The following is a 27461-nucleotide window of genomic DNA, read 5'->3' on the forward strand; positions in this document are numbered from 1 at the left end:
GCATGTATGGAGGGGCTTTAGGCTTACCGGGCCCGCTCGGCGGCCACGGCCAAAGGAGCTCTGGAGGGTCTGGAACAAGACGCACTTCAATCGCTTTGAATAAAGAATTACTGCTACTACTACTACTACTACTATAAGCGAAGGCTAATGAGGTCGCAAAAGTTCGAAGTGTCGCACGGAATAACTTCAGATGCCTGTCTATTTTGGCGCGCCTTCGACATATTTGCTTAGGTAGTGAACTGGGTCACGACATGTCACTACACAAGCGGGATGAAATTCCGGCCGATGTGATAAGGGAACGTTTGTGAAAGTGGAACATCAACTACGTTGTACGTTCTTTCGCAACGAAATGCCTTTTTTAATTCGGCTTAAACTCGATTAAAGTTTTCTTTCCGTTTCCTTTTTATTGCTGACCTTCCAAATTTCAGGTATAGCCTAGGATCGAGACCAGCCCTGATTCGAATAGGTACCAGTCGGGATTTACCTCCAATGACTTTAGTTCGCCCTTGTTTCAGGGGTAATAATTATCGCATTTTTTCATTCACTTCCTTCTTATTTTTTAGCTGTGCTTTTCCCTTCTCTTTATTTTCTGTAAGCTGACATATTGGCATATCCGGCCTTTCAGTTGAAAAACTACTCGTACTTTGCAGCAACGCGAACCCGCTCTTTGCCGACCCCTGGCTGCTAAAAAAAAGTTTAAGAATAAAAAATAAAAAAAATGATGCTGAGAAAAAAAGAATACACCATCAAGGAGTTATATTTTTCAAGCGTTCTTTATTTTTCTGATTTTGTTCACTTATATGACCCACTGACGTCGGCGATAGCGAGGCTAGCCACCCTAGCGAGGCTATGGATTCGTGCGGCGAATGACTAAGGGAAAAAATCCGGGAAGGAAAAGAATCGCTACAGAATCGGATCTGGAACGATCAATGGAGCTCGACTTTATAATTTCAGCAATATCTTTCGCGTGCCGGAAATCAGCGAAACAGCGTGAACAAAATGGCAAGAGGAGAAGAAAGCTTTGCGCCTGTTTGCGCGTTGCAACGGCATCAGCGGCAGAAATGAAACCGAAATATATGTTCAGCAATCACGGTGAAAGGTTTGTACTCTTTTATATAAAATAAAATGAGAAAAGAAACAAATAAACAGAAACTTCAGCTGAAAGGCCAAGCTTCTTGAATATTTTATATTTTTTGCTATTACTTTCTCTTCTGTTAGTAAACAGAGATGCGTACGGCCGGTACGTTTCTGCGGCTCAGTCAACTCTGTGGGTAAACAGCGTCGGCCAGTAGTTCGAGTGTCGGCGTCAAAGAAGCACGTGTGTTCCGAACGTTAAGATGGCTGAGGTGCCGGTTAGCGAGTTGCGGAAGGCTATCTCAGGTAAGAAATTTATTTAAATTGATTTTTGCGCACATTTAATCGCATGTGATAAGTGACGGGAAGCGGTTCTCTGCCATATGTGGTGGTAATTTCGCGAATTGTCTGATGTGCTTTCAGAGATGTTGGATGGTGCCGATCTCGACTTACTTTCATCAAAGAAGATCCGGCAGCAGTTGGAAGAAAAGTACGGTATCGATTTCACTGACAGGTAAGCCATGTGTTTGTGATGTTATACTTTCGTGAGCTTGGTAGTACCTCGTGTCATTGGGAAGTGGAACGCATGTAGTTTGAGAGATCGCGTGGTTCCAAAAAGCGAGGCTTAGCTTTCCTTAGTACAGTGTTCCATGGTGCTGAGACGCGTCCCAGTTCTCATCGCTCTTAATTGTTCGTCCATGTATTATGGGGTTTAATGCAGCGATTGCATGTAGCATTAACTGTTTAATACTACGATGGTAATCATATCACTTATTGGCGTATCTACGCAGAAAAAGACCGCTAGTATGCAGTTCGTTGGTTACATGAGACGCTGCGACGCAGGTGACATCAGACATCTCGCGGGTAACCTCACTTGTCATTTGGTACCGTGCGCGTTTGACAAGTGAGCGGCCGCACAACATCGGAATCGCAGTGCCTCGTATAACAGCGAATAAAAGTCGGGTGAAATGAAATTATTAGCTCCCGAGTGCCTGTCGGGGGGCCCCGATTGCTTGAATGCCGTGGGATCGGCAGCAGAGACGGCGGACGCTACAATCTATTTGCCAGTATCGGGCGCGTTCGGCATAGTTTTTGTGCGTATCGATGACATTTTTTACTTTTCAGATATTTAATGCTCAGTGTTTTCAAGAATTTCATCCGCTCAATGCCAACCGGAAAGTGATCGCGAACGTCTTTGATCTACGCGATGGCGCGCGTCGAATGCGAATTCGAACACATCGTGGTGTGGTCATGAGGAATGTTTTAACTTTTTGCGCACACCACGCTGTGCCATTGCGCAATGTCTTCTTACCGATCACCACGATCTACGGCGTGCTCACTGGTTATAATCAATATTTCTGTGGTAATCTGCGAGATTGTATACATACGCTGTGTCGCCTAGCACCTGGCGCGTCTGGTGTCGGCAGTGTCGGATTAATCATTCACGGAAAAGCAATGGGTATGATGGTCGTTGGATTGTAGTAGTGTAGAAAGGAGACCGAAAATACTTCCCTTGTGTGCGGTTTCAGCGCGCGCTTAGTATGAAATAAAAGCCAGTCCTTGTAGTCCTCCCTGCAGATGCCAGCTGTAGGAAAGTGCCTGCGAGCATGTAGCGTCGCCGCGCGTCGGCTGTTCGAACGTGGTTCGAACACGTCGCGGTGGCATTCATGAATATTTTAACTTTTTGCGCAAACTAAACTGTGTTGTTACGCTGCTCTTTCATCTGGTTCACCATGAAAATACGATGTGCTTTACGAATATGTGGCATATTTCGAGTCTAGTCAGATGGGCGATCCGTGTGGTGTGTTAGTGAGCATCGGAACCCGCTATAGTGCTGCGTCTTGTTACCGACGTTATATATACGTAATTTAAAATCTACAAAGCGGTCCAAAGTTCTATGGTATTTGTGTGTTCAGCACAGCTCACGTCCATATCTGAACTTGAGGTATGTGCCTGAGGTAGAGAGCAAAACTGATCGGAATCTCGCGTGGGATTTATAAGCTACACTAATCGTCAGTTTGTGCCAGTGGCTTAAGACTCAAACAACTTTGTCTGGTTTACTTTTTATAAATGAATGAATAGACTGCTTTTAACAAGTTTTTGTGTTCCTGACATATGAATTAATGCCTGGAAACATAGACGTGTTTTGTTTTAGTTTAGCATTTGCCCTTTAATGTTTACGCCAGAAAAACACGAAACATGTTATTGGTAGTGATGTAATAATCTTGAATTGTAGCGATGTTTTATTAACCTTGGTCCAAGGAAAAATTACATTTCAAACCAACCAGTGTTCCTTGTGTAGGTATTAATCATTTTAGTAGGGACCTAGGAGTTAACGTTTGTATTTGTAGTTGAATACACTTCTCTTTTGTAGTATTTGTTCACTGTAGCTGCCCTGTTGGAATGGGATGTATGGTATGAGGACAGTTTTGCAACGAATGTTATTTTCTGCCTGCTTCAAGCTCCACACTGTCTGTGTCATGAGCCAACTTTGGTCTTGAATGTTTGCCAAAAGTAAGCTCTTAGGTTGTAGGTCTTTTTTGTCTGCCTTTTTCTTTTTCAAGCGAAGTTTTATGTAATGTGGGCATTTTTTGAGGGGTAAAAATTTGTAGTACAACTTTTTCTGAGCTTTTCTTAGTAGGCCAAGTAACACTTCTCCGCATTTTGCCAGTCTTAGCACTTTTTTTTTTATTCAGATACCCTAAAGGCCCTTATGAGCTTTCCATTTCATAAAAGCTATCCTCACTGCATAAATTTGGTGTTGGTATATCTTGCAAGAATGCTAATTAGAATCAAAGTAAAATGGCATACATTGATTTGAGAGCACACCATAAATTTTTGCCAAATTATTTAATGGAGCTGCTAATGTTTAGTATGCAGGTGGGGTTGTCAATAAGCAATGCACTATTTAAAATTGTTTGAGTATCTACTTTTTTATCATTAATTTGTCTTTGTATGAATGCATTACCTTATTTTATTGTGCATTGCTTGTTGCACGAGTTAACAGGTCACTAGTCATGAACATAATCAAGCGGTTGGTACTTTGTACAAGTTTGCTATTTGTGCTGAGGTTTCCTCTCTAGCATGGAAGTTAAGGAACTTTTGGGAGCAAAATAGGTCATTCAGTGAACTGCAACTAGTGCAAGTGCAATTACTTATGCAGTTGATGTGTGCCGTTAATTCAAAGGAGCAATGTCTACAGTATTTGGTTGAGAAACACTAGTTACAGTAATAAACAAAGTAATTAATGGACTATGAAATGCCTTATTGTAAGGCAGGTGCCTTAAATTTAGACCAACCAGTACCTGAAAGTATGTCTATTTACTAGCACTTTCAGCTATGCGACTGTTTGCTGTTGGATATTAGTGTGTCCTTAAAAGGACACTAAATAGAAACACTGAATCAGTTTATATTGATGAAGTATAATTGAAGAACTCTAGTTTTGTTGATTTCATTTTTGGAATTCAAGCCGCAGCCCCAACTCTGGTATGTGATGTCACGGATGAGAAAGTATTTTTTCATTAATAAGCTATTGTGGTTCATTAAAAGTTCATGAAATGCAAGTTCAGTCTGTGGCTCTTTTTAAATACAGTGCGGTTTATTTTCTTTAGTAAAAGCTTAACAAGGCCGGAGGAGACAGCATTAAAATCTATGACATAAGTGAGCTGGTGCGGTAACTTCAAGGTGACGTCGCCTCCCGTCATTTCTTTTTGCACCTTTTCTCACTTACCAAGCATCTTCTCGCAGCAAGAGTGGCTGTTTTGGTATTGTGGAAAGGTAATGTACTGATACAAAAGGACTTGTAAAGAGAGGCATTATTTGAGCTGGCAGAAATTAGGGGTGGCGCTGCCATCTTGAACCAACTTGCTGTGATGTCATGAGTTTTAATGCCATCTGTTTAGGCCTAGTTAATTCTTTAATGGTAAAAAGAGCTAAATTATGTTATAAAGAAGCTAAAGATTCATTGTGGCAAATTTTGGGAACATTACTGAGCCAATGCAGCCCCAATACAAAAAAGAAAAAAAAAAGAATTTGTGGCATCACACTGATGTGTCCCGGCATAGGGGTCTCATGCTGGGGGTCTTGGCGTGAAATTAAGAAAATGGAGCCTTGACATTCTTTTTCACTTATACTGATTATTGTGAAATTATAGTTCTTGAAGGTTAGTTAAGTCTAAGCTGATTTATTTATCTTTAGTGACCCTTTCTAAGGAAGCTTTAGCTCGGGTCCAACTCAGATTTCTGTATTCAAATACATTTAAAATTAAGAAATACCTTTATGGAACAATTGCTAGACCAATTTAAATGAAAATGGTTGCACTTGAGAAAGACAAAGAAAAGCAGAACTTTGATTTAGGGCCTGGAAATCATTACACAAATTCCCCTTAATGGTAAGTTAGAATAAAAAATTGAAACAAGGAAGTTTACAATACATAACCCTGCACCGAATACACATCTCAGTTTTGTAAACTGCATCTGTGTGAAGCGAAAAAAATTGGATATATGGATTTATAGCTTACTTGTAATTGTTGCAATATTTACAAGGATTTTGCACAAGTCTTACTTGCAAATTTGCACTTTTTATCAAAGCAGTGTATGCACCAATTTTGACCTCTTTATATGTAATATTAGGTGCAGTATGCAGAATTGTGATATAGTTTTTCTTGTGCAGTTAGAGTTGTGAACTTCGTACATACTTGAGCCTTTTTTTTTTTTCAAATTTAATCAGTTTCTGTAAAATAATTGATGGCCTAAATCAAAATCCACTTCCTACAGTTACTAGATTGTAATTTTCTTAAAAATGCATCATGCCTCGTCAAATTCTGTGCATTGGTTGCCGAGAACAATTTTTTCGTTCTCATGAGCTTATACAGCAGCCCCCTAGCTAAAAGCTTGTGAAGACGTGCAGTGGGGTCTTGATCTTTATTTTGCAGCTCGGATACTATTTTTACATGGGAAAGGTTACACATGAGGCTTATTTTGAGAATGAAGTTATTAAACGCTGTCACTAGGGTTTGTTGAACTCCTTTTTCATGCAGTTTACCTTTTTGCATAAGGGGAACTTTGGATTTCTCGCAATTGATTCTTGGTTGCTTCTTTCGTGCTTGAGGCACACATCCACTGGTCTTTGTTTGGAATAGGTTGGCTTTTGATTGGCTACATTCAGCAGGAAGCTTCCCAAACCTTTTGAATTGAATTATGAGGTTTTATATGCCAAAACCATGGTTTGATTGAGGCATGACATAGTGGGGGACTCCGGATTAATTTTGACCATCAGGGCTTTGACGTGCCGCCAATGCACGGGACACAAACATTTTTGAATTTTGCCCCCATCGAAATGCGGTCGGGGTTTGATTCCATGATTTGTGCTTAGCAACACATCATAGCTGCTAAGCCACTGTGGTGAGTTCCCAAACCTTTTCCGATACTATAGCATCTTCAGTAGGGTTTTCTGGGCGAGTTCATCAGATGTTTCCAATTCCGATGCCCCTTAGAAGAGGCTGTTATCAGTGTTCTTTTGAACCTACATAGAAATGGTGTATATTTCTGCTTCTTCAACAGGAAAGTCCTTGCCCTCCCATGTCTTGGTTGTCACCTATGTATAAGCAAGCATATTGTCTGCATTTTTTGGAGCAGAAAGGTTGACATGGGCCCTATTTACTAACATGCACAATCCATAATGCAGAATTAGAGAAAGAATAGCAAGGGAAGCTGCTGTAGTGAATGAGGACATGACTTGCAATATGTAGCGACTGCTTAACCCTAATGTACTTGAGTACACTTTTGCCATGTGCGGCAGCCAACTTTAGTTGGGGCAGACTGTTCCAACAAGTTTTAATGTTTATTGAAATATCTGAAAGTTTCATTTCGCTATTAAATGCAGTTAGGGGGAGAAAAGCTACAAGACGTTCACTTATGTTGAATTCCAATGGCGGAGTCGGAGCAGCCGACAGACTCCGCAAGCGAGCACTCGACTCTGGCGCAGAGCAATGCCTCCAGATCCGCGAGTGGAACACAACCTGCGCCGCTGGAGCAAGGCGGAAGCGGAAGTTCTATCACAGAGTTACCCAGGATACCTTGCGTGTTGTCATTTCCTTTCGCTGTTTGCTCCCAGCACCGCCGCACCGGTCACTTGTCTCTTCAGCGCCGTTCACCTGTTGTTTTTTTAAAAGTGCGGAATGGATACCTCGTCAAGCCTGCAGCAGCTTTTGCTTCCTCGTGAGTCGTGACCGGTGGCGACTCCCAGCAGACAAACGTGGCAAAGGAAATACGTCACGCAGAGTTCCGGTCCACTCCGCCGATTTTGGCGGAGCATGTTTTTCTGCTCCACGGAGTGACTCCCGCTCTGAATCCCCTCCGACTCTCTCATTGGAACACCTTACTCCCACCCTCACTCTGCCTTTGGAACAAACTTGCTCCGAAACGAGCAGAAAAACTTGCTCCGACTCCGCCATTGGAATTCAACATTATTTTGATTCCGGTCAGAGCATGCCATCTGCACATCTGCCATCTTTGTCCCCTCTATCAGCGATTCTGTGAAACATGAAAGCATGAGTACAGGTTTCCATGCTGATGGAGATGCAGTGCGAGTTGTTCTAGTTTAGGCTTACCATTTTTCTTGCTCATTTTGGACTCTGAAAACGGCTTCTTTGGTTTGTTCTTATTTGAGGACACTAGGGCAAAAGGGTCTATGAATCCTCAGCCTAGCTCTGATTTATAGATGTGTCCACAGATTTGTGCTTCAGGACATTCCTATCTATCTGAAACACACTGCATTGAATGGGACTTATTTTATCATGTCATTTGAAAATGAATATCATGAAACTAGGGCTTCCGGTATGGTCATGTGACACTATGGACAGGTGTTGTAATTCCAGAATTGCAACATGGACCCTAAAATTATTAGCTAAAGCAATAATTGTTAGTTGGTTTATCTGCTCATATTGCACACATCCAAATGTGTACTGCTGCTGATAGTGCACAGGTGAAACAAAATTTCTTTGCAAAGCCTGGCACATTGAAGTTACCTTCAGTGGCTGCTGCATTTATGTTGTTGCCTGTTGTGATATGAGATATTGGTTTTGATAGGAAAAAGGAAATTGATGGTCTGGTCATGGAGCTGATCTCTGAGCCTAAAGGTAAAGAAGCTGAAAAGCCCAAGACAACTGCTCAGCAGAATGGAGCAGTGAGCTCCACATCGACTGCCGAAAGCTCATCAAGTGATGATGACGACGAAGTGAGTATTTATTAACGTTTTCCAGTATTAATACCATTTATATTCATGGCGTTATTAAACCATATCTGGCCCTTGCACAATTAAACACTATGCATCACTATGGATCAATTAAACACTGTGCTATTTATATTCACAAGTTGCACTTTTTTTCTCTCTCTCATATGTGTTTTTATGTGGCAAAGATATAGACATAGTATGGAAGCATCAGAGTTTGTGGTATTACTGCATCATATTTTTGGAGAATTGCAGGGTATTTTAACATATGATACCAAGTTGGCAATTTAATAAAGCAGCTTTTTTATTTATTTGTATTATTATTTTTTTTTCGTAGTAAGATGGTATGTTTCATTGGAGATCACATTGCAAAAAAAATGGTGTTCCTGTGCTGTTGTGTAGAAAAGATACTGTGGGGTTGTTGGTAACCCAGGTCGGCACCTGTGAAATTGAAACTTGAAACACTTAATTCTCTATCTGAATCCTGTAGCATTATTTTTGTTTTTTAACGTTAATTTAAGAGAGAGAGAGAAAGCAAGGACAGGAAAGGCAGGGAGGTCAACCAGAAGAGCATCCGGTTTGCTACCCTACACTGGGGCTGGGGGAGAGGGGAATATAAAGAGGAAAGGGGGAGAAAGTGAGCACTGAGTGCGTGTGGGCGGGACACTATGCACAGGGACACTACAACTATCGTTTGGGAATGGCCAAAAGCTCGATGTGCGATTTCTGTGGGTGTGAGGAGACCATCGAATGTTAATTTAAGTTTCAAGAAGTAATGAGAATTTAAGAGCATTTTGAGCGTGCTTTCATGTCTAAAATATCTTGGGCAGTTTTGCCCGAAGGGGAGCATTGAAAGCTGTAGCCAGGCATCTTAGTTGCGCTGAAGCTCCTCAAACTGTGTTCTAAGAATGCGCTTCGGTGACATATCGTCGTGAGACAGGTTGCGAGGCGACTACTGCTGCACAGCAGGAACATCACCCTGGCAGCTATTAGGTGGCTCGCAACGCTGGTGGGTTGAGCGCCACCACCAGCATTGCAGGCATCACACCGCAATGGTCTAAGAGATGAGTCAGACGGAGAACTGTCAGCATTTGTAGCTCGAAATGTACTGTTCATTCCAATCGCACCACTGTACGCACCATGGTGTGGTACCTGCACATTTGCACAGCAGGATGCTAGTGTTTGCGTGCACAGCGCTCATTTTAGCAGTGGAAGGCAGGATTTCTTGGCTCCACTGAGAGCCATTTGAGCAAAGCAAGAGGGTGCATCCACTTGGCTTTGTTGTTTTTGAATCCAAATTAATTGTGTGTTTCCTGTGTCTGGACACCTTCTAGTGCTCCATCATACTTCGGCATACTCACCCACGAGTACACCGACTCATGCTCGCTTCACACTCATTTCAAAGCTGGGAGATAAAGCTTCAGTGAGTGACAAAGGGTGTGAGTGAGTGCCGCGAAGTTTGACATTACATGAATAGAAACAGGAGTTAGTGCCGGTTAATATGAGTATAAACGAAAGACAGTAATGGTCAATTTGAGTGGACAATGCGCCAGTGTACATCAGTGTGTATGTGAGTGCTGGTGAATGAGCATGGGTGGGTGCTGGTAAATGTGAATGGAAGTGACTATGAATGCTAGTGAACGTGAGGGAGTACATAGCCTGCAAAAATATTGGAGAGTCAGTATGAGTAAGATAGTTTTAGTCTGCCAACCTGTGCCCTCCACGTGCGAGCTGCATTTGCAGTGTCGATACCAGTGCAGCATGACGGCGGTGTGAACTCTCCTTGAGTGTCTGTATAATCGCTATCACAATAAAAGCAAAATTGGAACACATTGTTTACACCCTGCAGGCATTTTACCTGTTTGAAGTAACAGCACATTGCCTTTCTTGGTTGTGTTCATACTACAGTTTTCTCATTTATACTAGTAGCTACAGAATGGAGTTCAGAGTACAAAGGGGAGGGAAACGAAAATTAGCTGGTAATAAAAACACCAAAGCCATAAGTGTGTGACGCATCTGGTGATGGCAATGGTTCAACGTGGAAGGTGGCTGCATATTTCAGAAGTCAAGCTCAGCACTGGAGTGAAACAATTGTAGTTCTTTGCATTTTGTCAAACATGGCCTTTCCTCAAGTGAGCATTTCAATGGTATCAGTATTTTGTAATCGATAACTAGAGACACACGAGCCTTCTGACTCAAATTTGCTCAATATGACTCTTAGCCATTTCAGCAATGACAACAGAGGCAGACTTGATATGCTGAAACAACGTGGAAAAGAACTTTGCCATTACGCAATTAAGCAGTGTCTCGCAAATCACTGGCCACTCATTGCTAAGGCCTTCTTTCACAGTACTGATACTGAAAAACGAGCTAGAATAAGGATGGAAGTGCCAGACAGGCAAGCCCAAACAAAGTCTGAAGGAGACTACCTTCTGTATGGGTTCTATATTTTTTTTTTCCCAGTACCTATATTCTTGCAACTTCTTAATATGCTAACTACCGTAATTATTTTCCAATAAATATTTTAAAATTAAACTTTACACACTTCTTCATCGCATAGTTAGGTGTGCAGTGGACTGCAGTAAATAAAATCGTGTGGATACTTGATATGACTCCATCTTATAACAAAGCATGTTTATCAGAAGACCACATGTTTCTTGGTTTTCATCACTGCACTCAGGATTCTTCAGATCTTTCTAGTTTTCGTTCATTGCACATATCAAAACTTCGCTAGGTTGTTTCCAAAAATTTTATTATTGTGATTAGCTGAATAAAGTTATTAGTACTCGAGCCTACCCTTATGTAATGAATTCCTTCGGGCTATTAAGGACAAATAAGTGAAAACATGTCAGCATTGCTAAGGCAGCTAGCTCTCTGGGTCAGTGTAATGTTGCCATTGCTGGCATCGTGGCTGCAGTGGTGCTAGCCATTTATATTTGTTGATAGGCAGGCAGAGGTTGCTGCAGAAGTTTTAGCTTGATGCAGTGCGCTTGCTAGTGCATGCAGGAAGCCTGTGAGATTAAGCTCTGCTCTTGCTGCCTTTGTTGGCCTTAGTTCGAAAGCATGGTGGAAGTTTGCTTGGCTGCAGGCAGGAATAGGGCATTGGGAAGAGTGTTGTTAGAACGTCCATATTAGAACCCCCCCCCCCCCCTCATGTTGTTGCCAGTAAAAAATGCTGCTTGGCAGTTGACCAAAGAATGGTGCCGCGACAATCGCTGTGGACAAAGGTGTAAATAAACAAAATTGTGTCTGACTGTATGAAAGGACGCACTGTGCCCAGCCGATTCTTAGTAGTAGGGGAGATTGATGATGTCCTGTGGCTGGTGCTGATTCTACAGCCTTTAATCTAGTGTTCTTCCTCGTATACATATGCACGTGAAGTCTTTCTCTGTTCTGAGACATTGCTCTTACCCTACAGGAACAAGATGATGATGAGGAACTGGCCCGCAAGCTTCAGGATGAAGAATTTAAAAGTCGCAGTCGTGCTGTGAAGAAATCGAGGGTGAGCATGTTTTCTGCTGTAAGGGCTGGAATATTGGAGAGTGAGGCAAAACAGTGAATGTTTATCTCATTGCTTTCTGTATCATTCTCTGCACTAGTTACTGTGCTGCTCTATGAATTTGCATCGCAAGCTGCATCACCAAATATGAAAGCTGCTAAAGCTAACTTTGATATGATCAAAGGTTTGGCAAAGTGCACCAACTAAAAAAAAAGCGACCGAATGGCGGACTTGCATACTAAACATAGCTGATGCTGTAGATGTGCATCATTCTGGTGGCATAATATGTAGATAGCAATCCTCCAGAATAGTAGAATGCCTGGAGGCACTCGTAATTGCTTTTATCTTGTTGGAATACAAAAAATAGGCGCTGAATAAGACAAGGTTTGGCATAAAAAAGGAGGCCTGTCATGAAACTACTGTGGGTATCACTGTCGTTGGACGTAGTAGGACAGAAAGAAGACAGGAAAATATTACCTTTATGTGAGGTTTCAGCACGAGCGCTTAGTATGAAATAAAAGCCAATCCTTATGGTCCTCTTGCAGACTTTAAACGAGTTTAAAAGTGAATTTTTGTGTTGGGACATTTATACCATTCAGGGTGACTATACAGCTTGTGCTAACATAACTTTATATTCATCCAGACTGCCAAGAAAGAGCCAGCTAAGAAAGCTGCAAAGGCACCGGGCACTAAGCGAGGTAAGTGACCTTTCTAAACCCTCGCTTTGCATTGCACGTAAGGTTTCTTCAGCAGTTCAAACCCTATTCAGTTAAGTTCCTGTTATATTCATCCATATTCTTCTTGATATGACAATTTTAGAAAATACTGGCGTATTTAACTAATCCAAACGCATGCATTCTCGAATAAAGCAAACGCAGCTTATTAATAGCCTTAAGAAAGGTGTATAATTGGTGCAATTTGCCAGTACTTGCCTGCAGGTCCAAAACTTGGACGATAACAGGGAAACTGTAGAAGAACCTTATGACAGTACAATTCGCAATGGAACTAAAAATGGTAGGTTTAACATAAGAGATAAAAAGACGGCAGTATGGTTTGGAGAATGTGTATGGGCACAGCTAAATTCTGACACAACAACATTGATAGGGCTTGTAAAAAATTTCATAAAACATAGAGTTCTCCCCAGAAATTTCAGGGGTGAACATTTTGTAACTGAGGGTGGTTAACACGCAAATAAGCTTTCATGTTTTTTTTTTTTGATACCATTTAACTATTTTAAATGGTGCATTACAATTCTGCATCTCAGATGCATTAACAAAAGAAATGTTAGCCAGTGATGGAGCCTGTCACGATTGCCACACGCCTCCAGAACCAAGAAACCTACAGCTTGCCGCCTTCAAAATGCATGCACAATGCACCACAATTCAAATCTGCGTCAGCCAATAGGAATGCGTCCTGTGGGTAATGGCAGCAGTAATAAATTGCGATGCTAGATTTTCCTCTTTCGCTCACTTCTTTTGCTTTTCTTTTGCATGGTGATATGAGGCACTGTAGTCATCTGAAGCTCTAATCTCTCCCCTTTACGACATGGTGGCATTGCATCAACGGAACTAGGCACAATGCAGTGGCACCTCCTTAGGCCCAATTTTCAACCTATTTTTTTTTTGACAGCACACAAGAAAAGTGCAGTTTTCTCAGCGTGTACTTAACATTTCTTTGCCATGTTTCTCCATGTGATAAGAGAACATCTGAAGCTAGTGGGGAAAGCTTTTTTTTTTTTTTTTTGACAAATTGGCTTTGATAATTGTTGAATCACCCCATAAGGAGCATGTGGTCAACTGGGTGGTAAACCAGAGCAGTGGGAGCCATTTCCCCCACCACCAATTATGGGTAGAAACCTGCCATGAAACGTGTGATTTACTGGCACAGAAAAGATTCATTACATCAAATTTTGGTTTGCTTGCATTTCCTAGCAAGCAGCGAAGTGCCACGGCTTTTGCTTTTTGTCAGACTACTCACTCACACTTTGGAATGGTCTTTGATATAACAGGCATTTGTTAATTTGACTACAGTTAATTCGATCCCTACCAAATGTCCCGGCTGGCACACATACATTTCTAAGGACGTTATTTCAATCTAAAGAAAGAGAAACTGGCTTTCGCCGAATAATTCAAGCTTGACTTGTCAGCTTTGCTGTAATACAGCCGTGTTATGCTGTGAAGCATATTCAGAATGGCAAGAGTCCTGTTTTTGACATTGCTGTGGTGCTTTGAGCGCTCATTTCGCCTTTCGTTAATGTCTCGTATACAAGAACATTAACAGGACGTAATATGCGTTCCTTAATTATTCACGTGCACTGTGCACCCAGAAGTGCAGAAAAAGTGTGTGTGTACTGCACAGTTGGGGGGACATATGAAGCCAACAAAAGAGCAGGTGTCTATCTAATACTTTGAAGGCCTGCCAGTAAACTTATGCGTCTTGGTGCTTGTACTGTTATCAAAGACAGCACATTCGTAAATTAAATAACACCTGCTATGTTCCATAACAGTGACGCCTTTCACCGCTTGGCAGGCTTCACCACATAGCACGGCCATGTTGGCACCGGGTGGCCATTGTAAGGTGCCAGCGGACAACAGTAAGAGCTCTGGCATGTGATGCAGACGACGGGCAAAGGGCGCGCACAGTGCTTTCTTTAAGGCCTGGTGAACTGGAAAATGTATTTTTGTTCGTCTGCTCTTGAGAATGGCCGCAGCTTGTTCGAAGCAGCTCGGATTTATGGCATCACGTAGTACATACAGCAGAAAACAAGTTTAAGTTGCGATGCAAAGGCACCCCACAAAGCTCACTGTAGAAGCTGGGAGGTGCAAGTTCAGCAGGTATTTTGGAGATATTATTTTGCTGTGCATGTTAACGTGGTCGTGCATTTATTCATGTAAATACGCAAAGTAGAAAAAAAAATCAGACAAGATGCACATATCCTTTTTTTTTGTGCTGCTTTGCCGATCATGCATGTGTTGGTACGTTCGCATTCTTTGTCCAGTTTCTTTCTTTTACTTTATCATGCTTTGCCAATCTAAATTTTTTGAAACTAGCTAAATCTTCAGTCATGGTCTACTTCACGCAACTTGGCCTGATGAAAAGTGGCGGTGGTGGCTGGTGCACGAGTAAGGCCTTGTCATGTACCAGACGCAGCTTAGGAACATGCCTCAAAAGAAAAAGACTGAGCAGCTGAGAGGATGGCAAAATAATTACTACAAATCCACGTGTTTGCCTATGTGCCCAAGCTCCGGAGCCATCACACAATTTACACGGAACACGAAACTCTTGCAAATGAACGGCTCCTTTATTGATGTTAGAACAACTGGACAAAAGCAAAGGTGCATCGGAAATGTACGTACTACTGCTTATGAACTTCGCATATCCAAGCCTTCCGCCGTTTTATCTGGTGAGGTTGATGTAGAATGGCCTTAACGGTTTCAGTCATGTATGAGTACCGTATTTCCTGTGTAATGATCGCACCCTGAACTTGCCACAGCGATATAGTCGTGTGGCAAGTCTAGCTAATGATGATCGCACTTACCGTCTGTCAAATGCTGTCGAATGCTACGCAAGCTACTCTTCCAAGACATACAAAGTGGTCTGCACGCACCGAACATTCTTAAGCAGATGCCCCATTTCATTCCTTTCACCACTTTCCGCACTTTCATGAAAAAAAAAAAGCTACAGCCAAGCTGGCCTTGGCTTATTTGTAGGCCTTTTAATGGTTGGGGTCAACAACAAGAAAGACGCTTTTTTCCGATTCTTCTCGTCTGTACTTGTGGGCACGCAACAAATCGCGAGCGGCAATGATAGTAGCCACGTTTTCACTGATATGTTAGAAGTGTACCCTATTCATACGCCGACTCTTGTAACAGAGCTAAGATATTCGCCCACCCATGGCGGAAGCGCGCCGTATTAAGGTTGTAGTGAAGACAAATGGCCGCAGTTTCCGAAGTGTGCCCGCCATGGGTTTCTGTCACTGGCAGCTAAGTGCGCCCATCTCCATTTCTGTCCCCTCAAAGTGGTCATGGCTACGTTATTGCCGCAAACTTGCTGATGGTAACACTATTATTCATTGCTGATAGGGAAGCAACTGTTTCAATGCGTGTAATGTACTCATGAGAAAAAAAAATTGTGTTTGGCTTGCTCCACCAGCTGCCATTCTTTGTTTTGGTGTCCTGCACTGTTACAGCAGCAGCCACCTATTCGTTGACCAGTTGTCATCCCGCAGCCAATGCAGGATGAAGAAAACATGTTTTCTTATCGCGGGAAATTTAATCCGCGTTATGATTGCACCCCTGAATTTGCATCAATTTTTTTTACAATAAAGTGCGATCATTATGCGAGAGAAATACGGTAACTGTTCACCCAAAAAGGCCAACATGTTTGCTCACATTTGGTGCCACATCATATTTCGACAACGTGAAACAGAAGAAACGATAGAACATAACCAACGTAGCTGACTGCTGCGCCTGCTGCCCACGGCCTGGCCGTCACATGCCATTGAATTCGCGGCGCTGGGCCAGACTCGTCCCACGCCCGGTGCCTATTGTGGTGAAGCAAACTTTAGAGACAAATGCTGCCAAGTGAATCAATGGCGTGTTTTTTTTTTTTTCTGCCTTTTGTTTAAGTCGACCAGTGTCTCCAGTCCTGACAGGATCAAATTAATGTAAGTGGACTGTAATGACGCAACGCTAACCTTAAAAGCCTGCGTAGCCTGGCTGCAAGACAGTGATGCACCTCGCGCGCGTGGAAATGCTTCTTGCATGTTGCTATTCAGGATAAGGCAGAAATGGGCGAGTGCAAAAGCAAGCCAGCCTGTATGGATTTGTGCATGAACATGCCTGGCCTTATGATCATTACAATACAATGTATAAACCAATTGCCATGTTTGCTATGAATCAACCAGGTTTGTCAGGAATTGTTAGGTATCAGGTTCGGAACTGACTCTGTGCTCACACCAACTTTCCCTTCCTTTTGGAACCAGCCATTATCACTTCTCGTCCTCCCGTGTCTAGTTGCATGCCTCTCGATGCTCCGGTGCTGCTTTCATTGTTGGTTCTTCCCCTCTAGCTGCTGCATCAATGACTACCAACACTACACAGATGCTGTTAATTAGAAAGTGGCTTTCAGCTTGCATAAAATAACCGAGTCCATTTCCACTCACTTGTAACATTGCGAGCACGAATGAAACGCACTCAGCGTGTACTGTGGGTCTGTGAACCGCACAGCAATGAATCTTGCGTGCCGATATTTTGACGGTCTTCCTTCGAAGTGCATATGTGCCGTGCAGTTGTTTAGTTAATTAAAAACTGTAATGTGAGAGCTCGTCCGAGTGGGGGGTCCGACGACAATCCTGGGAGTGCCACTTGGTGCTCTGATGTGCAGCCGGGTGATTGGAAAGAACCATCCAAACAAGATTGGTCTTTTGGGAATGCTCTAGAGTGGTGAAAACGACCATCCGATGATGCTATTAGATAGCCGCCTGATTTTGTAATCACAGTATGGGGCCTCAGTTCCCAAAACGTACAACTAATCATTAGTTGTTATATTTTTAAGTAGTTTATTAAAGGTGCCCTGAACCACCCCTCGGGCTTGGTGAAATAACATAGTCCGCGAGTAGCAGATGCTGCTGTGAGCATCTCAGCCAAGTTCTGCTGTCGTACGCAGTCCGTGGAGCTCGCAAGCGGAGCACGAAGTCACCTTTTTCTCAAACGCTCTGGTTTCAAAAACCCCATGATCCTCGCTCTCTTCTGTGTGCTTTATTTCGTCATAAAGCACACTCCAATATGTGGCTGCTATTGGTCGTTGTGCTCGGCTACACACTGGCCGCCGCGAGGTGCCGCCACAAGACCAGTGGCTAAGCGCACTGCGGCTGTCCTCACTGCGGCTCTCTGAGGACAGCCGCGTTTGGCTTACATTTAGCTCGGCGTAGGCACCAAATCGGAAATTTGAGCTGTGCGCCACGGTAACGTCTCCGCTGTAGCCTTCGCAGTGCAAGGCATTGGAGGAGGAAGGGGAGCACAGCTGAGGCCTTGTTTGATTGCCAATAACTCCGCTTCAGCTGAACGCGTTGAAGTACTTTTTGTGGCAAAGTGGCTCTGAAATAGCCTATCTTCATTTCAAATGTTTCTCCACTTTGATACAAAGTGGTTCAGGGCCCCTTTAAGAAGGGCTCCTCTACAGCCGTGAGAATTGAGGTGTGGGTCAGTGCTCTCTTCGAAGCCACATTGTGAGTGTCCTGTTGATTGCTTGAGGCAATAGGATAATATGGTAGGGAATGTGAAAAGAGTGAAGGGTGCTGGAAGCTCTGAGGGAAATGCTGATTGAAGGAGCGTGAGACTGGGGCAGTGTATGTCCAGGTTTCAGATGCACAATCATTGTGTGGCTTGCAATGACTTCTAAGGAGTTTGTGATACTGCACTGCTTCAGGTTTTCTTGGTGGGTAGAGGCAACGTTACTAGACTAGCTTCAGTTTTCAAACTCGGCGCCGTTGCGCGGAACCGCCACACGCCCGTGCCTTCGTGGCGCTGCAGTCGCGCCCAGCTTCACTTCCTCACTAGCCGGCTACGCGGGTGGGCCGGACTAAGCACGCGGTGCAGTGTTGTTGTATTCTGTGCTTCGTTGTTGACAGCGAATTTCAGCAAGCATGTCATCCGCGGAACTGTATCCTTCGCCGAGTTTGTTAAGAATATCAGCAGACGATGCCGACGTGCTGCGTACCTGGCTGCATAGGCGGCTATCGGAACGATATTCCAGCAGAACTTTTTGTTGAGCTAGTTGGTGCATGTTACTGAAGTACTAAAGCGCCAAACAGACGACACAAGAAGAGACACGGACGAGTGCTTACTAACAACTGATGCTTTATTGACGGAAACACACTATATATGTACGCAAATCTGGCGGCGCAACTTACACGTTGTCGAAACTCACATGGTAACCAGGCAAAAGGCGATAAAACGATTGTAAAGGTGCCGTTCGTGACAATGACACGTGGTGTATAGGGCCAAATGACCACAAATGATAATGGTTACGCGATACACAAAACACCGCCGTAAGGGAGCACCCCATTAAAAACTAAAAGATTAAGATTTTTCGCCAAACGCAAGCGGCGCAGCAATGTTCAGTTCTAACTAAGGGCTTTTAAAAAGGACAGTTCACTTTTATACAGAATTTTTTAGAAGCCTTTAGTTAGAACTGAGCATGTTGCTGCGCCGCCTGCGCTTGGTAAAAAATCTTAATCTTTTAGTTTTTAATGGGGTGCTCCCTTACAGCGGTGTTTTGTGTATCACGTAACCATTATCATTTATGGTCATTTGGCCCTATACACCACGTGTCATTGGCACGAACGTCACCTTTACAATCGTTTTATCGCCTTTTGCCTGGTTACTAAGTGATTTACGACAACGTGTGGGTTGCGCCGCCAGATTTGCATATATATATTGTGTGTTTCCGTCAATAAAGCATCAGTTGTTAGTAAGCGCTCGTCCATGTCTCTTCTTGTGTCATCTATTTGGCGCTTTAGTACTTTAGTATCGGAATGATGTCGACAGTTCGGCGCGCCAGTTTATCTGTGCTCCCAGCAACGTGACGCTTCGCTTGGCGTGGAACACAGCTACAGTGTACTAGAATATCTTGGAAAGTATTCTAGTTCACTATAACAGAGCGATTCCTCGTGCCGACCGGGAACTCTCTGTGAAATCCATGGCACGCGCTCGTGCCATTGCTCCCGCGTTCGTCGTAGTCTTCTACAGCTGGCTGCGTTGCCGTTCATCATTCCAGCGTAGAATTTCACTTCTCTTCTGTCGTCGTAATGGGGAGGCCGCTTTACGGGGTTGTGAGCCATTGCTTAAGGGAGTATGAGTCACTCATTGTCTTACGTAATGGACAGATTTAATTTTGAAGAATCACAAGCCGCAAATGGCGAGTGAAGGCTGCTAACCATGCCGCCGAGCAAACTTGAGACATCGAACGCAAGCAACAACGGTGGACTGCAGGCATACCGTCAGTGACGTCGTTCTCTCCATCACAGTCGATTGTGTGTAAACTTAGAATTGAGAAATACTTTAATGAACCCTAGGGATTAACCTAGTGATAAACACAGGGGCCGCACGTTTCAGCTTCGTTGGGTAACCATCTTCATGGAGTGGAAGATCCGACGATCTTTTTTTTTTCTTTTTTTGCTTGTGTGTTCTGTGGGGTCTCTCACACCCGTGCTCTTGGGACAAAGGAACGACAACACAGTAGTGCAAACAATCACAAGGGCATTTATTGCACCTTTCATAGATCAATGCCTGCTAGCGGAGTTGCTATCCACAAAACATGCCGATGGGCGCGCAACAAATCTAGAAGTCCGACTTACCGTGAACGGTTTGCGAGCGAATATGTTCGCCCCATGCTGGATCCCAACGCCTGGTCATTCGCGTGTACGGTCACGCGGACGGTGGCGCGTTCCAAGGCAGCCACGCGAGGCGGTCTCGCAGAAGCATGGGTCGGCGCGCGGGGCGTCCACGCTGTTCCCCGACCCGCCGGGAAAAAGACAGCCCGTCCTCCCCTGCGCCCCCAAGTAACCCTGCCGTGAGGCGGCGTTAGCAACGCAACACTCGCGCCATCTCTCGCACTGCGCCCCAACCACATCGACCGCCGCGGGCATCACGCAGGCCACGCGGCGAAGCCGGATTACAGGAGACGCGCCATGCTGGAAAAACATATCAGGACGCGCGAGAGTCACGCATCCCCACAGTTCAACAACTGACCTCATCTTTCTTACTGTAGCGCTTCTTTGGCGTGGTGACAAGCTTCGGTGGGGATGAAGATCATCCTACCATCATGCACTTTGGACAGATCTTCAGGCTCCTGAGCCTAAACTGCGTGAAACGTTAAGATGACAGGAAGAAACACACAACATTTAGAAACGCAGCTTCTGTGCTTCTCTGTATGCGTTTCTTCCTTTTGTGCAATTTACCCTTCTTTCAGTATGAACCAACTGGCCCGATAAATCTTATTGCTGTAGGTGGACACCGCTTTCTCATGGTATCACTAATTCAGACAAGGGAGAACACCAGCAAGCGCGAAACATGCGCAAACTGCCCGTCCACACGAGCTCAAGACCAGTCTGGTCACGTTGATCAAGGCTGCGGCGAGGCGTATGCAGTGGAGCACGATGGAAACAGCGCTGCCATCTGGCGGCTGTCACAGAAGTGGCGACAGCGGCTGTAAGCGCACGGGCGGAGAGTTTTACAACTGAAGCTAGTTGGGTAGAGGAGCCTTTGAAAACGAACCCTAAGCCACGAGGGTGTGGTATATTCGGTGTATGTTTTGAACTGGTCATATTAAGAGGATATATATATATATATATATATATATATATATATATATATATATATATATATATATATATAATTGCTTTCTAGGAATTCTAGCACTATACTGCTGTAGTTACGGGTTCGCCAGCTATGCAGTAAAGGATAAGAAGTGCGCACAGCAAGTGTCGGTACCCCTTTATGAATTGTCCTGCAAGGGCATATATTCTGGGGATAAAGTTTGCCTGCTACAAGGTTACAAGGTTCAGACTACATCCAATGCTTTAAAACAAAAACAAGCTAACGTGGTATAGGGAACCAGTGCTGGCTAGGAGGTGGTACAGCTGTTTCACTGTGCAATTAAAATATGCTGAAGCCATCTGGTTGGGAGGCCATGAAAATTGCACGACATTTTCAGACAAATGTGCACCTGTATCAACATTCTTTTTTTCCTGACGCTTCCAGCGTGGCCATGCTCTACCGTGGCTACAAGGCATCACAGGGAGCACATGCATGTTCTAGCATGCTGATACTGAATCTTATCAGAAGCTGGATACGTTTGCTTCAAGATGAGTGGTGAATTTGCGGAGGTGATATCGCGCAGATGTGCTACTGAAAACATTCTCCTTCGCTCACTAGGATCTGTTATGGCACTGTTGTTGACATGTGAAGTTTCAGTGGTTTTTGCCCATTGGTTGTGCTTTTTTTGTCTGCATAGTTTTAAATTGTAGGCTCACCTTACTAACTTGATATTTTGCCATTAAATGTGAACATGTCTTATACATAAGTTCTACCTATGGTTTCTGACACTGCATTTTCCACTTCCAGAAAGTGCCTATTCCCGCAAGTGTGCCCTTTCTCCAGAGCTGGCTGCTGTTGTTGGTGCTGAGGAGGTAAGACTGTCTTGTGGTCTTGGTCATTTTATAGGTTTTCTGTAGGGGTGTGTGAACATTCTAAAATTTCAAATGTTATAAAATATTATACTATAATATTTGTATTAAATTAAACTAGAAAATCGAATATATTGCTGGCTGTGCGGGAGCAAACATGTTTTAAGCGTGTTTGATATTGTGCTGAATTTTGCAATAATTTTATGCTGCTGGCGAAATTTCGCCTGTAAAACACGATTAGCCACAGGACGCCTAAAGGTCCAACCACTAGCATGCGCCGGCACACATCGTGTCTGTTGGGGAAAAAGGGCACGCAACCACTGGATAGAAGCTCTGACGCGCGCCGATGCTCGCTCTTCGGCTGCAGCGCACTGTTGCTGGATTGTTTTGTCTTCAACCGTCCAAGTCTAACCTAAAACAGCCTGCTGTAAACTGAGCTGGAAACAATAAGTTAGTGATCTGTATGCTCTTTTAGATATGAAAAGCACTTTTGATTAATGAATGTGGTCCAGCCACAACAGTTTCTTTTTACCTTTGAAGTAACAATAGTGCACAACATATCGACGTCGCCGCTCGAGCTTGCGCGTCGTCTGTCTACAAGATAAGCTTTGCAAACACCTGCACAACCATGCCATATCATATCAAAGCTGTTGTACAAATTCATTTTTGGTAACTCATTGTGCAGCCAACTATGTAAAAATTAGGCGTGCAAAGTATCACTGAAAAATATGTGTCCCGTAGTAGTGACGGTGAAAAATGATGCAGAGTCAAAACGTGGTCAAAACTGGGAGTTACAATAATTCTTTATTAGGCGAACTTGTATCCAGCAAAAGCAACACTCGTTCGCAACGATAGCGGCGAGCAAGGTCGGCGACCGTCGAAAATCTCATCTGTGCGTCAAGCACGTCAGCTTTCATATATCAGTCTTGAAAGTTCCAGCATATTCGCTGGTGCTCGCAATCTTTCCAGAAACTACTACACAATTCATGTCACGTATGCAGTCAGATTGTATAGGGTTCATCGACAACAGACAACGTACAGAACCATTGATAACATTCGCGAAACTTCCTATATGTACAGGTGCGTCCTGCGCCGAGTCATAACGTTTAACATTTAACCGCTGAAATACGGTCACCGAATACAGATAAAGTATCCGTGTCAATATAATTATGCTTGTTGGTGCAAGAAAGAAACGGGGAAAAGTGGGTTCTGACAAAATCGGCAGAAAAGTATTGAAACACCTGCAGCACTGACAAAAAAAAAATATCTGCAATAGCTTTGCGCTGTTACTCATTTTTTAAATAAAAAAAAACGTTCATTGTCTGTCTGTTGTCTGCAATGGCTAAAATTTACATAATTTGTAACTTGTGTCCTCTCAATTCTTGATTCTGTCAAATCTTGCCCATGGAGCACTTCATTTATTAGAGTGTTTTAGTTGAGCGACGTTACGGTACGCTCCGCTCCAAGTTACCCCGCTAGGCCACAGCGGAGCGGCGATTTTCACATTTTAGTATACGTTTCGCGTTGCGGAGTGGACCTTTTGTAGTTGCAGCGCCCACTGGCCAAATTCAGGGTAATGAAAGGAAATAACAATACCCATTGATCACTTTTATAAAGTAAAACGAATATATGTAACTTATTTGTTCATGAAGTATCTAGACGTATGCTTGTAATGCGTTACCGGTCCATTTTATCCAATGGAAAATGAAGTGCCATCTTGGGGAATGCGATGTGATAGCCAGCAAGTTTGCTTTTGCATCCAGTCCAATCCTTTCTGATGCCAACGGTAGCCAACGCGCTCCGCTCGGTCAGCTTTTAAGCGGACCATGTCTGTCGCTCTGCTAGCCTGCTTGCGGCTAAGCGGAGGCGCATGCGCATTCGTGCTTCCACACTGCTCAGCTGCCGAGCGGAGCGTAAAAATGCCAAACTATAAAACACTCTATTATTCTAGGTTGTTTTGAAGCATCAACACCGTATCGAGAGGCCTTCACATTGCATGGCTAGAAAAGTTTTCACTGTGTAAAGGCCATGCTCTATTGTAACTGGTTTCAACATGTCAACTCTGTCTTTCTCGCCATTGAGGGGACCCTCCACCTGAAAACTTTTTAATTCTTTGTTGATTTTGATAAACTTGCCAAGTTTATGTATTTCAATGTGCTAGTTTTAAATATACATCCAGTTATCTAGCATAGTAAATAACTTTCCAGAAATTAAAGAAATTCAGCTTTATTACGTAATTTGCATAGAGGTGAGCTATCTACCAAACTATACATGGCATGATAAATACTGACATACGAAAATGATGGGGAACTAACAAAGAGTGTAAATAAGCAAGTATGGTGTTGTAACCCAATTTTATATCAAATGAGAAACTCAAATTGCAAACTTTAGTGAGAGAAATCAATCTTCAGTCAAACCCAGCTATATCGAACTCGCAAGAAAACGGCTATCAGTTCGATATAGAGCATAATGCGATATAAGCCTGCTAAAGAATTGGATGTCATAAAAACACATACCATTTATAAAATCACTTTATTGATGAAACTAGCTTAGTTTCCCATGAAATAGTCCTGCATTTTCTTCTGCTTGGGCAATTTCGCTGCCTGTGACGCGCGTGTGTCGCTGCCTGTGTCTAAGGAGTCTGAGCAGCTGAGGACACAACCTTCCGCATATGCGCAGAAGCACCGGACTAGTGCGAGTGCACAAATCACTTCGGAGGATGCGGGCAAAGGACCGTCGTTGCTTTCCTCATTGTGCACACTCTAAAGGGATACTAAAGCTAAACACTAAATCACTTTAGTCTAATAAAGCATTGTTTAAGAACTCTGTAGGGAGTCATTTCAAAATAATAGTTTGATTATTAGATGAGAAAATGGAGGTCGAAGTATCAGTATTTGAATATTGCGCCGAAAACCCAATGCCGGGACGTCACTGACGTCAGGGGTTCCAAAGTATGTTTTCGCATTTGGGCCGCGTTGGCCGAGTATAGGTTCCCGAAACTTGCCATGTTTAATATTTGGTTCCTTTAGAACACCATGTAGTAGTCACCATGTAGTCAGTCTGTACCGCTATATATTAACCCTTTGAAGGTTTTCGCCGTACATGTACGGCAGCGGTTTTCTGTCCCGCAAGGTCTTTGCCGTACGGGTACGGTTCCGGCCCTCAGTTGGAAATTTCACGCCTTAATGACAATGCGTGCTCACCGAGAGGTGCTGCCACCTCTTAGCACTTACAAGAAGCGTTTGAAATTTGCGCTACCTTCTTGGGGAGATAAACATAACTGATTGCTAGCTTCAGCGCGTCGCTCAGACTGCGGCAACGCCCCTTTGGCGGTTTCGGTTTCGCCGCGTGATCGCAATGGAGGCGCGCGAAACGTCATTTTCTTTGTTGGCACTCTCTTGCAGGGCGGTGGAAGTTGATTTCTATCTTGATTGGCGCTGCTCTTAGCTTGTTTATCAGCGACGTTCGCGATCGCGAGGCATTCTCGCTCTCAGTGGCAACGCGCTTTCGTGGTTTCGGTTCCGCCGCATGATGGCAACGGAGGCGTGCGAAACGTGGTTTTTCTCTTTGTCGGCATGCTCTCGCAGGGGCGGCGGAAGTTGATTTCCATCTTGATTGGCACTGCTCTTAGCTTGTTTATCACCACCGCTCACGAGGTATTCTCGCTCTCCGCGGCAACGCGCTTGCGCGAGAGGCCGCATCAGACCTCTGCACAACGCAGCCGCACGCAGAGATGTCATGTGTGCACTAACACAACTCCTCACTCCAAGAGAACATACACGCATTTTAGGTGTGCAGACTGCGATAAGGCGCTGTGCGTAGACCCGTGTTTCAAGGAGTACCACGCTCGGAAATACTATTGACTATTTTGCAGTTCTGAGTGATGCCAACACCAAAATACTGTTCCTAATTATTTTTTAGTACTTATTCCCGACTTTATACATTTTGTACATTCAAGATCCACAATAAAGTAATTTGACCACCTGGGAAAGTTTTTTTCAATATAATTCGACTCTCAAAGGGTTAAGTAGGCCCTAGAAGATGCCATCAAAATCCATGACGTCACAGCGACCAGGTGTGGGAGCTTCAAGGATGCGTCGCCACCCGTCTTTCGTTCTTGCGCTTTTTCTGGCTCACTAAGCGTCTTATCGTGGTAAGAGTGGTGTTTTTAGTGTCGTAGAAAAGTAATTTACTGATGCAGAAGAAATCATTTTTCCCTTTAGTGTCCCTTTAATTTGTGCTCGGTACGATCTCGGCGATGTAGTCTTCGTTTTCAGGCTCTCCCGTGGTCGTGACAGCATCATCTGCACTCGCAAACTAGTCCACCGTTAATTCGAATGTAACGGAAATTCGGACAGCTCGCTCCAAACACCGGCAACAGCTTCGTCGCATTCATCAGAATTGAGTCATCACGGAGCACACTGAAACCGGCATGTATGAAGAACCAAAGGACCACTGAACCACTCGTGCACGGCTGTGCGTACGCATCGGGCGTCACGGGCAATGGGTCGCGAGTCTGGCCGCTTTAGCCCTAATCGTTCCGAGAGTGCTCCTCGGAATCTTGCACGCTGCTGGGACGTCCGATTTCTCATCACGTTCTACCCAATTTATGATTCCAAGCTTCACGATGAAAGGCGAATTCTGCTGCTTCATTACGGCAACACTGCGGGAGAAGGCCCACAAGGTGCAAACACAATGAAACAGAAAAGCAGCGAGACAACTCGCACTTGTTCCATTCTGCACGACGAGGGCACAAGAGCCTCTGATTGGCTGTCTGAGCAAGCGATGTGTGCGGGCCAGGATCATTTTTTGCGGGGGGGGGGGCTTGTGATGGCTTGCCTGAGGCAGCACGGTCACGGTAGGGAGAGTGGTTGGTTGGAGCTGTGCTGCCGGGATTCCCCACCACCGTGAGGGAAAGCCAACTTCTGGGGACACTTTTTTGCCACTTGACGTTCACTATACCAGGAGTCACTGCTATTTTTGTTCGATGTAAGCGTAATTTTTGCTATGTGTATTCATTGTAACTATACCGTGTTCAGAAATTGTTCAATACAGTTGAACCCGACCATATCGAACCCGTTTACTTAAAATTATTCTATATATAGAAGAATTTCTGGTCACGGTATAGTTACAATGAGTATATATATCGCAAAAATTACGCTTACATCGAACAAATATAGCAGCGACTCCTGATATATTGAACGTCAAGCAGCTAAGAAGTATCCCCAGAAGGTGGCTTTCCCTCGCGGTAGAGGCGAAACCCGGCGGCGATGCTCCATCCAACCGCTCTCTCTACCGTGACCGCGCTTGCTCAGACAGCCATTCAGAAGCTCTTGTGCTCTTGTCGTGCAAGATGGCGAAAGTGCGAGTTGTCTTGCTGCTTTTCTGGTTCATTGTGTTTGTGCCTTGTGGGCCTTCTCGCGCAGTGTTGCCTTGATGAAGCGGCAGAATTCGCCTTTTGTCATGAAA

General features: G+C 44.0%; 1 protein-coding gene across 1 annotated transcript in view; it reads left to right on the plus strand.

Annotated features, from left to right (window-relative positions):
* Nucleotides 1–1252: 1252 nt before the first annotated feature.
* The window catches only part of LOC142566148 (uncharacterized), a 42024-nt gene continuing 15815 nt past the window's right edge, over nt 1253–27461 (plus strand). Inside the window, exons 1-6 of the mRNA XM_075676972.1 lie at nt 1253–1380; nt 1498–1588; nt 8163–8310; nt 11723–11806; nt 12447–12501; nt 21931–21995. Of these exons, the coding sequence (XP_075533087.1) occupies nt 1338–1380; nt 1498–1588; nt 8163–8310; nt 11723–11806; nt 12447–12501; nt 21931–21995 (486 nt within the window). The 5' untranslated portion in view covers nt 1253–1337. The remainder of the gene's footprint in view (nt 1381–1497; nt 1589–8162; nt 8311–11722; nt 11807–12446; nt 12502–21930; nt 21996–27461) is intronic.

Source organism: Dermacentor variabilis, unplaced genomic scaffold (assembly GCF_050947875.1).
Source record: "Dermacentor variabilis isolate Ectoservices unplaced genomic scaffold, ASM5094787v1 scaffold_12, whole genome shotgun sequence".
Taxonomy (NCBI): domain Eukaryota; kingdom Metazoa; phylum Arthropoda; class Arachnida; order Ixodida; family Ixodidae; genus Dermacentor; species Dermacentor variabilis.